We start from the raw sequence: 11131 nt of genomic DNA, 5'->3' as shown, positions 1-11131 counted from the left end.
CATCTAGCTCCTTACTGTGGCAGTTTCTTCCACTGTTTTGTTGCCTATCACAATGCAAGCACAACACAACAACAGGAACAAAGACATGACTGGGACCCTCAGGTGCGGGGGGGGGGGGTAGGTCTTGCGGCCAGCATCCAGGCTCCACGCCTGCCGAGGCCCCACTACAGCCTGGCCTGTCCACACTGTCCATCCCAGTGGAGCAGAAGGGTGGTGGACTGGGCTGACCCCAGACCAGCAGCGAATGTGCTTTCCCTCCTGATCCCCAGAGGAACTACGCAGACAGGAGGACACCTGCCCAGGATGACCTACCTGCAGGAGAAGCTGCGACCCTGAGCTGTCTCCCCAGAGCTGGGTGCTCAGCCTCTAGCTCCTGCCCCATACGCCACAGTACCACCGTGCTGCAAGCACATGGCTGCTGTGCATGCAGAGGGCATCACCGCCACGGCTGCTGTGCAGGAACCAGAGCACAGGGTGCGGCTACCTCACCGCCAAGGGGAGCTGGGTCCTCACAGCTCTGCGGTTAGTCCGCCCACTGCCATTCCCCAGCTGCCAGCAACCAGAGGTAACACCGCTGCCTCACCCTGGGCAGCACATCAGCCCAGCCACTCAGGTGGCAACCGGCTCCCTGCCTAGCACTGCAGCATCCAGAGTCCACACATCCCAGGTCACGGATGTGACCACTGCGTCTCTCCTTACCCACAGGGGCAGCAGCAGCCATGGCAGGGTGGAGCCCTCTTGGGAGGCCCCTGCTCCCATCCTTCCCATCCCCCCTCTTGAAGCCCCTTCCTTAGCTGGGGCAGCCTCCCCAGTCGGTGCACCAGGTCCGTCAGCACCTCCCGTGAGTTCCGCTTTCCAACTAATACCATTATCAGGGACCAACACGATATTCGTTAAAAAGAACTCTCCTAGAAGTCAATTCACAGATTTAAAGTAAACAAAGCAGCATACCTGCCCCACGAGTCCAAAGGAACGGTCCAGACTCCTCTGGTCAGTGTACTTTCTGATCTTATTATGCAACCATCCCAACTCAGCAAGTCTGACTGCTGTGTCCCGCAAAGACTTGCTCAGGTTTGCCTAAAAATAAGCACACCAAAACTTAACAAGTCAACATTAGAATGTTCATTATTATTTTCCTCAACCACTGGTGCTCCACGCTAAAGCTAGATGCCACCACTTTCAACATGAAAGTCAGGGCAGGGAATGTAGCAGTGTAGCACCTGCCTGGCAAATACAAGGGCATCTGGAAGAGAAAACCAGAGCAAGCCAGACCTCCCACCTGGGATCCCACTGTCCCTCGGGCCCAGACCACACAGAAGTAGCACAGGCCACAGAGGCCCCAGGGCACCCAGCAAGTCCCGGGAGACCTTACAGGTCAGCAGCTTACCCTCTACGCAGCCTGTTTCCTTCTGAATGCTAAACTAGATTTTACGTTACTATACCTTTCCTTCCACTTTATAACAATTGTCAGCGTTGCTCATTTTGATATTTTTGCCATCTATGCCCTGGAAGACGTACAAGATGTCTCTCACGAGAGCTGCTTCAGTAACTTCCATAGTACCTATAAAATGGTGTTAAAGAGAGTATTCACTAAAGTACACGTTTTCAGATGAAAGGAGTCTCACGGCACCACTGCCACTCTCCTCCTCAAGGAGGCGCTAATGGAAGAGGGCACAAGGCTAGGGCAGAGTGGCAGATTTGTGCGGCACCTCCTCGGAAGACCTTTCAGAGACAGGGCCACAGCCGCACGGATCACCTGGGTGTCACTCAGCAGGTGACATCTGTAAAGTGGGTCTTCCACAGAGGCATGGCCCCATTTCCAACACACTCCACGGAAATGGCATTGAGAGCACAGGAGAGCCTTGCGGTCCCCACCACTCCTCGGCACATGCAGAGTCCAGTGGTGGGCCCAGGGAGGAGCAGAAGGCCACCCCCTGAAGTCATGATGCCAGTGCACAGAGGGATGAGACTCAGAGCAGAGCAGACACGGCGGAACCAGCCATCAGAGTCGGGTCAGGAAGCTGCTCGATGTTCTGTCACCGCCTGCTCCGTCTGCGAGCCTCTTGGTCAGAGGCCAACACACGGCCGGGACTCGGTGCTTCATCGCCCTCCCATCTCTGCCTGTCTGTCTTGCTCTGGGCACGTGGATCCAGGACTAGGACTACTGTGTCTTCTCTAAGAATGTGCCTGTCGGGTAAATGGATGCACCTTGAGTCCATACTCTTAAGAGAAATCAATCAGACACACACGTAAATACCAAGTTGGTTCTCTGGTGTGAGAAACTGGAAGTATAAATGTGTAACAGATAATGTGAGAGAGGAAGAAAATGCTCACATGGGGAGGGAATCAGACAGGGGCCAGGCAAACAGAAAAGAAGAGAAAAGAAAATTAAGAAAAGGAAAGAATGGGCCCAAAGCTTCTGAAGGAGGGGCAGGGGGAGAAACAGACAGGAGCAGAGCACAGTCAGGTGCAGTCGCCACAAAGGGTGTGGCCACTACAGACTTCTAAGGGTATCAACAAAATCTGGGAAAGAAAAAGAACGTTCCTGCCCTCGTTACACAGCCAGCCCGGTCCTGCTCCTTACGGGCCACCTGACAGGGACAATCACCATCTGCCATACAGCTTGTGTCTGCAAGATACACACCTCCCAGCCATGTGCTTCCAACCTGTGTGTGTCTTTAGAGTTGAAGCGTCTTGCAGACGACACACAGTTGTGAGAATGGACAGACACAACATCTTTCTTCTAAGCTAAGCGTTCCTGCTCGATGGAGCTCCTAACACATCTGGCCTGAAGGGCTTCCCTGCCTGTGTTTCCTGCCGCACTGCTCTGCCGTGACCCTCTGTGCCTGCACCAAGTCCACTGTGGGCTCAGCCTTCTACAGGACACACATCCAGAGGCCCTGGCCAGGAATCACGGAGGCAGCTCTGTCAGGGTCCAGATGCCTGTCAGGCACCCAAGAGCCCAACACGGCTGCTGCGGGCGGGCAGAGGCCGGCACACGTAGCTACTCTCAGGCTGGATGGCAGGTGAGGCCGGACATGCTGCAGCAGCCCAGGGCAGCATGATGCCCTCATGGTTCCCAACGACTCCACACACTGGCATTCTTGCAGGACAGGTAGCACCTACAATGACCTCAGAGACTGCAAGTCACAAGCAGGAGCAAAGCCGCTGTTCTTTAGGACACCGTGGGTCAAGTGCTGCTCTTCGTGAACTGTGCCACTTCCTCTGAGACCTAGCAGACCTCATACCCCTCCCCTCAGCCTTCCTTCACTGCCAAGCAAATCATCCACCTGCTCCTCCAGCGTTTCAAGCGCTGCCCGGGCACGACACCATCCCCGACAAACATGTGGCCTCACAAGGAACTCAGACTAGGGAATGAGCTGCCAGAGGCTTCCTAGCACAAGCAGTGGCCAGGACAGGAAAGGGACTGAGGACACAGCCAGGGAAGAGTGATGCAGAGACAGACCACTGCAGAAGCCAGCCAAGGAGCAGGGGCACCAGGACCAGACAGGAGGCCTGAAGCAACCCGCACAAACCAGGCAACTGGGGCTCCAGGACATAAGCAGCAGAAACTCTGAACATGGGGATCTGGGTTGGCGCACGGCAACAGGGTGAATTAAACACCAGAGCACAGGCTTACCACTTGCATCCCCATCTCTCCTCGCCCGCGTCACAGTGCGGGACGCAGCGCCTGGGACACCCTTGGCAGTGGGGGTCTGAGAAGGCTGGCTGGCGGTCAGAGTCCAGGCAAGGCGGGATCCCAGCTGCTGGCGGAAGCAGTCCCCAACGCCTGGACCTTGGTGGGGCTGTCTGGACAAAGGAGGCGACACTCACGTCCTCCACGGCCCCTGATCTTCCTGCCCCATCACCCTAACTCAGAGGAGGGGGCACCTCCCCAGGAGCACATCCGTAATGGCCACGCTGCAGGGCTGGGGATGCCTCGCTGTGCCGCCCAGACTCATTTCTCCTCTGACTTTCCTCTACAACACGCGATTCACATTCCCCACATAGGCGAGTTCTCAGCTAAATGTGACTTCCCCTTTCCCAGGGCATTGGGCTTAAGTCTCTGGAGCCATACTCAGCCTGTCCTCACGCACTCCCTGCCTCGGGCTGCCACAGGGAAAGAGGCACTGTGATTTCAGTGCACTTGGAGGAATGTGCACCTTCAAGCCACAGGAGCTGCTCGGTAATCCTGAGAACGTCCTGCAGCTCCTTTTTAAACTGGAAGCCCACAACGTGACTTCTCTGAGCAAACACGCTCCGGCAAGTGCGTCCAGAGCACCACCTCCGGGGTGATGAGCCCACAGGCAGGACCCTCTCAAGCACTTGCCTCGGGGCGCCAGAGCTTGCACCAGCACCAGCACACCAGTGGGCACACTTGCCATCCTCGAGAGGCCAGCAACAGGGAGGACTTTATCCTCAAAGGGGAGAGTCCACACAATACTTACTAAACTTAAGAGACAACACAAAAAGACTGCTTTGGTCCTACATTCTCAGATTCACCTGTTTGCCTCATAACAGTAATCGTTCCAGAAACCAAGGCAGGAAGCATCTGCGGAGGCACTTAGCCAGAACATTGTGTATAACGCGACCACTGCCAGGCATCACTGTGAACAGGTGACCTGCTCTTCACAGAGCCTACGCCCTGCTCCTCTTCCCTGCTGGGTACTCCCGTTCCAGCCTGTAAACCCTACGGCCTTGCAATTCACAAAACAACGTGGGGCTCCGGATGCTCTGTGAAACACCAGGTACAGGGGTCGGGGAGATGGCTCAGTAGAATAAACACTTCCCTGGTAAGCGCAAGAGCCTGAGTTCAATCCCCAGTTGCACCAAAAAAAGAAAAAAGAAAAAAAAAAGGCTTATACAGATGTTTAGGGGCCGGGGTGATATCTCAGCAGAATAAGCGTTTGCCTGGCAATCACAAGGGCCTGAGTTCATTCCTCATTCTGCCAAAAAAAAGAGAAAAAAATAAAGAAAAAGAAACACCAGGTACTGATGTCAAGTCCCTGTCACTCTTCTGGAAAACGTATCACATGACCCCTGCTTCACTCTGATTCCCAGGAACAAACAAAAGCAACAAGCAAGGCCACCTGGTTACCTCCACATTGAATGTATACTTAAGAACAAGGCTCTGGAGGTCCATGATGACCCCTGGGGCCCACCTTCTTCTCAACCATGAGGTCTGTCTGAACTCAGGATGTAACCAGGCTGGACAGCAAGCAAAGACTATCACAGCTCAGCCCTGCGTTCCCAGGTCCCAACATCTCCTCTCCTACACAGAACACACTAGAACTGTCAGCCTGAGAACACTCCAACATTTACCACTCATACAGAGCCAACACAAAGCACGCCATGGAAGCCTCCAGGGCCCACCCAGTCTGTTGGGGGCATGCCAAGGCCTTGGCCAACGGGAAGCCCAGGTCGCTGCCCCACCAGCCTGGCTGTGTCAGGAGCATTACCCCGGGAGCAGAGGCTGCGGGCCAGGCCCAGGGCCGCTGAGGGTGCACCCACTGATGCTGCTGACGCCGCTGCTGCCCAGGCTGCCTGCGCTGGGCACCGCCTGGGTGCTCCGGTCCTGGTAGTTGAGCGGGAGCGTCTGTGGCCGGGCGTAGTAGTACGGGGTAGAATGGGCATCTCTAGGTAAGGCCTGTGCAAACAGGGACGCATAGCTGGACACCTGAAATGAAAGTGGCAAAGGTCCAGGACAGAACGTCACAGCAGCCCCTACCTCTGCGCTGGCTGTGTACTGCATGTAATGCCAAGCACTGGTAGAGGTGTTCTGAAGCCCCCCGGCACCAACGACTGCAGTGTTCCCCAGTAACTACTCCAACAGCTAATAACTAAACACTTTATTTATTCCTGAGCCAGGCAGCCTGGAACTCAACAGATTCCAGAGTCTGATGTTTTTGATGATGATGACCGAGCACGCTAGAGTTAAGACGGATTGCAAGGCTGCTCTATTTGCATGCCTCTGATGGCCAGAGACAGTATTTTTTTTCAAGTACTTATTGGAACGGCTGAGACTTGTCTATGCAGTTCAGGCTGCCTTGAGCTCACTTTGTAGCCCAGGCTGGCCTCGAACTCACAACAGTCCTCCTGCCTCAGCCTCCTGAGTGCTAGGATTACAGAAATGAGCTACCACGCCGGGCTAGCTGCCCATTTTTTACTTTGGTCTTTTATTTTGGGAGAGTTTGAATTTCTTTTCAGTTTTTTGTAAACCACAGATAGTAATCCTGTCAAGAGGAGTAACTAGCCAAACTTCGTTCCCATTTTGTAGGTTGTCTCCCCATGCTATTCTTTCCTTTGTTGTGTAGAAGCTTTAGAAAAATAAAAGACCATAGGGAAGGCAGATGGATCTTTAGCAAATGAGGAGGAGGTCTAGAGATAGAAAAGAGAGGAAAAGGAGAATGAAATTCACTAAGGTATGTTAAGTGCATGCACCTATTCCCTAAGACAAGTGCAAGCATTAGGTACTACGCATGTACCGAGTTTTAATTTAAGAAATAATCAGAAATAAAGGCCCAATATTGTTCTACAGTGAAGAGAGTGCCCTGGCTTCAGAGGTATCCAGAGCCCAGGCCACACTGCCCAGTGCTTCAGCCCTGAGTGTCTGTCTGCAGCAGGGATCTCCACAGCCAGGCGTGCTCTCCAACACAGCAGGATGGGGAGTGAGGGCAGGCGAGACGCGGCAAACAGGCTGGAGCAGCACACAGATCGTGACCCTGCCCGCCGCAGTGCAGCGGCTCCGGCCCCTTGTGCCTGCAGGGAACAGGCCGGCCATGCTGACGTCATGACCTCACAGAGCATGCAAGGTGTAGGTTTAAGATCCACCAGTCAGGCTCATTTAACTGATTCGGAAACTGCATGCTCCAGGAGCCCTGAAAGAAGGCAAGTAAGCGGCTTGGCCTCCCGACGACGACGATGCGGGCCCCTGCTGCTCACCTTGCTGGCGGGCCTGCGGGGGTCCTCACTGAGGTTCAGCAGAAGGTACAGTATGGACCACTTATTTTTCAAAACTCCCTGTTGAGAAAAAATGTTCTTAGTTAATTCACAGAACACTACAATCACCCTTCTAAGTTCACACATCTCGAGAGCTGCAGCACATTCCAAAATACGCCTGGTAACTCCACACATGTGCTTGTTCCAAGCAGCATCCGACTGCCCCACGTGCTGCGGTCTGGAGAGTGTGCTCTGTGCCAAGGTGCTGAGCCTTCCAATGCCCTGTGCTCCGCCTTGACAAGAACAAATCTTGCCTGTCACCCTATTTCTGCATAGCAGCACTGTCACCCTGAGTCTCAGGCATTCCCACAGCAATCCCAAGTAGACCACAGACCAGGTGTCTTAGCTGATAGGCTCTGGCCCTCGACGAACTGCTGAATGTTATGGTGGTCATCTCATATGGCTGAAGCCCTTAAAACAAGAGCTCATCTTCCCAGAGACCTCCCCCCCAGCCCAGGGTGCCGTTTCCTCTCACCTTCCCTGCTGTCACAGGCAAGACCCCAATCAACCCCTCAGATATTTCTAAACACCCTCCTCAACGCCACCCCTGGCAAAAGTTCAGAAAAGCCTCAGCTTTCTTTGTCTCGGGCCAGAGGATCTACCTGACCCATCTGCCCTGTATCCTCACCGTGTCTTTGGAGTTAATAAAGGCTTTTTTTTTTTTTTTTAATCTTTCCTCTCTTTATTGCACCTCCAAAAAACCTATCAATAACAAGTCTACGGTGCAAAAGCCAGAAGAGCATGGTAAAGACCCTACCTCCCGGCCTGGCACCCACGCCCTGCCACCAGGAGAGCTGATGCTGCGCAACTCACAGCAGTCACTCCTCTCCCTTGTGGCCAGGCTCCCAGCCCGCTCTGCGGCCTCACTCGGGGAGCACAGGCTAGCACACATGGGCACACGTGCCGTGGAAGTTCCTGGATGCTGACTCACGTTACATGAACAGCCCTGAAGTATCTTTAGAGAGCAAGCTCCCCTCAAGTATTTAAACCACTGTCTAACTTGAGAAACTGATTTACAAACATTTCCCCAAACAAACAAAAGGGCAGGAAAGCACCCCATCCTAGTAGGGTCACAGTCCAGGGGCAGCGAGATGAGCAGTGTGTGCACAAACCTCGGTCAGGGCCAGTCTGCTCAAGACCCTTCACGGGCAGGTGGGAGTGGGAGCCAGCGTGCGTCCCGGAGCCAGGAGCAAAGACAGCAGTGGCCAAGGAGCACCGTACCCACAACCACGACCAGTCACCCCCAGGCTGTAGGAGTGGGGTACAGACGGCTTCTCGGAGTCCACAGAGGTGGAGGGTGTGAGCAGGGCTACCTGAGAAACTATGGCACCACTGAGCCACTTGGCCGTGGCTGCTGGTACTATCCTCCTGCCTCGTGCCCTGCCAGGAAAGCCCAGAAGGGAGGAGCAGAGACAAAGCCAAGAGAATCACCCCAGCAACTGCAGCAGCAGACATTCTTCAGATCCCTCAGACTCTTGCACCTCGCCTTCCTGAAAGAGCCCCAACTCACACATGGCGCTTCATAACCATATGTACCAGGCGCTAAATGAAGCACAGGTCAGGACACCCCGAGGTCGAGAAGTATCAAGGTAAATGCTTCTACAGAGCTACTCAACCACATCAGTGCAGCTACTGCGGCACCCTGCAAGTTGCAGCTGACACCTGGTCCCCACCACTGTCCCCACTGTCCCGACTGCCCTTCTGCCTCATCACACCCACTGCACAGTGGGCTCCCACTACGGACATACCACCTCCCTGTCCTGCCTACGTCACAGGCTAAGGGCAGCCATGCACACTTGGTCTCTGACCTCCACCCCCAGGTAGCTCCCAGGGCAAGCACGGCATACAAGTGTACACAGGCACACACACAGGTACCTTCCCTGAGGAGGGGACAGAGCATCACAGCACCTCTGCACACTGCAGGAGCTTAGCACCCACCACAGTGACTTCCCAGCCCCAGCCCTAGACTGACTTCCAGCCTCCCTCCCGCACCTACCTGGGAGTGCAGCTTCCTATGGAGCTCAGAGAACAGCGCGGCATCCGCCTCTCTCCTCTGCCGGATAACTGCAAAGTCCAGGAAGAAACTCTGCTCAGCAGACTCATTCTGACACCGTTTCACCCATGGTAACAGGCAGCTCAGAAGAGCTGAAAAGAATCCTGAGCTTAAGATTCCAAAACTCAGGGCTGACTTTTCTGCTCTGAGCGTGGTCATCCGTCCAACCTCTGACATTCTGACATGTGTAACATATGGGATGTATTATGCTGGGGTCAAAACATGTATGTGGAGATTAAATAACAGAAACAAAGGAATCAACTAGTGATTATGTTCCTAAAAACGTTCATCAGCGAGGAGCAAACTATCATCAGTTTCATGACTTACTAGTAACTCCTGGAAAAGGGATGACAAGTCAAAGCGCAATAACCAGAAAGTACAGCACTCAGGACAGTCTGATTCGAGAACACGCCTGTTAGGATACAACACAGCAACACTTCCCCTTGTGTCAGTATAAAACTACCAACTGCCGTTTCAAAATAGAATAGCAGAGTAGATTTTCACTGTGTCGATGTCTCCGACTACTGTATCTGAATGAAGCAGCAGCAAACTCAAGCTTGTCTGAGGTCTGGTTCCCTGCCAAGGCAGAAGCCATGGAACAGCCAGGAGCCGGGACTACACCACTCACCATTCCTGCAGGTGTCTCTCAGGAAAGCCCACACCCTCAGGACATGCACTGTTCAGCCAACTGACAAGGTCATGCTCCCCAGTGAGTCTGTTCACCAATTTCAGGAGTGGGGCTTTATGACAATCCCATCAGCACCCCACACTTAGCCTCCACCCCTCCATCCCCCCCCAGGACTGAGGATTGAATCCAGGGCCTGACACATACTAAGTGAGATCGCTACCACAGCCAACAGCCCCAGGGCCCCCCTGCACCCTTCTTTAGTTTTCAAACAGACTCAGAAGCTGCCAAGACCAGCCTCAAACCTGTGACCCTACTGCCCCGGCATCCCAAGCAGCTGGCATTACAGGTGTGTGCCGCCATGCTTGGCTCACTTAGCTCTGAATGGTCAAACTCCATGTTGGCCAGGTGAAGCTGGGGAAAGTGACACTGCTTGTGAATTAGTAGCTAAGTCCTTGCACTGCAGGAAGACACAAACGCATCTGGCCTACACTGCCAGCATAGCTCGCACACAGCAACAGCACGCTCTCCACCTACCTGGTCACACGGTCTGGGGACAGGACATCCCCACAGACTCCTGCCCAAAGCAGTTCACAGCAGCTGGCTGTGGGAAGCCATGCCCTGGAAACAACTCCCAGCCTGCCAGACACTGGGCACAGATGGCCTTCATGCAGGTGGGCAGGTGGTGGGCTCACAGGAGGGCTGAGTCCTGACAAGAGCATCCTCCACACAGGGCCCAGGCCCAGGGAGCAGCGCAGACCAGGCCATGAGCACGAGCCACCTCCCACCAGGGCCAGCTGCCCGTGGCCACAGCTGCTCAGTGCCAAGCTTCCCAGGCTAGGGGGGGTGCTGCCCTCCCCGCTGACCACTGACCATTCACACAGCTGCCTCCTCCCAGCATGCACTCAGGAAGGCTCAGGGACCCGCAGGAGCATGGAAGTCTGGGTGGAAACCATGCAGAGAGCAATGGCCAAGAGCTGTAGGGCATTGTGCTGCGCCATGCGCCCAAAAGGAGGCAACACTAATGCCGCAGAGCTCGCGTGTGGAAGCTCCAGGAAGCCTTTCAGCTTCTTCACCTGCAGCCACACTGTACCGCTGCAACCACACTGACACATTCCTAGTCCTCCCTCTAACCAAGTTGTCCTTTTTATCATACCTATAATTAAAATGTGCTTGGGAGCTGCACATAGACATACACAGGAATACGTACACATATGTTCCTAAGTTCTGACAATCCAACAAGTAATACTTAAGAAAAATACATACGTTCTTTCTTGATTTTTTCAGCTACTAGGAATTCATCTCTCTCAACAGTAGGGGCAAAGTTGCTGCCAATAACTCGTACAGCAAACTGGAACTGCTGGGCCACGTCAGCTGGAAGGTAAACAGGAGGATGCACATTAGCAGTAAGTGGGCCCACGTGACAGTCTGCACAAGTAACTCTGCCTTTCACG

General features: G+C 54.1%; 1 protein-coding gene across 1 annotated transcript in view; it reads right to left on the bottom strand.

Moving 5' to 3' along the window:
* Nucleotides 1-11131, bottom strand: part of Tubgcp3 (tubulin gamma complex associated protein 3) — a 55417-nt gene that overhangs the window by 35811 nt on the left and 8475 nt on the right. Inside the window, exons 2-8 of the mRNA XM_004631165.2 lie at nucleotides 10944-11051; nucleotides 8996-9063; nucleotides 6943-7020; nucleotides 5460-5677; nucleotides 3641-3810; nucleotides 1443-1561; nucleotides 952-1077 (exon numbers count right to left, since the gene is read on the bottom strand). Coding sequence (XP_004631222.1) covers nucleotides 952-1077; nucleotides 1443-1561; nucleotides 3641-3810; nucleotides 5460-5677; nucleotides 6943-7020; nucleotides 8996-9063; nucleotides 10944-11051 — 887 coding nt within the window. The remainder of the gene's footprint in view (nucleotides 1-951; nucleotides 1078-1442; nucleotides 1562-3640; nucleotides 3811-5459; nucleotides 5678-6942; nucleotides 7021-8995; nucleotides 9064-10943; nucleotides 11052-11131) is intronic.

Source organism: Octodon degus, unplaced genomic scaffold (genome assembly GCF_000260255.1).
Source record: "Octodon degus isolate 3935 unplaced genomic scaffold, OctDeg1.0 scaffold00039, whole genome shotgun sequence".
Classification (NCBI taxonomy): Eukaryota; Metazoa; Chordata; class Mammalia; order Rodentia; family Octodontidae; genus Octodon; species Octodon degus.
The sequence above is the reverse complement of the archived record's forward strand: the minus strand, read 5'-3'. Positions and strand labels throughout refer to the sequence as shown.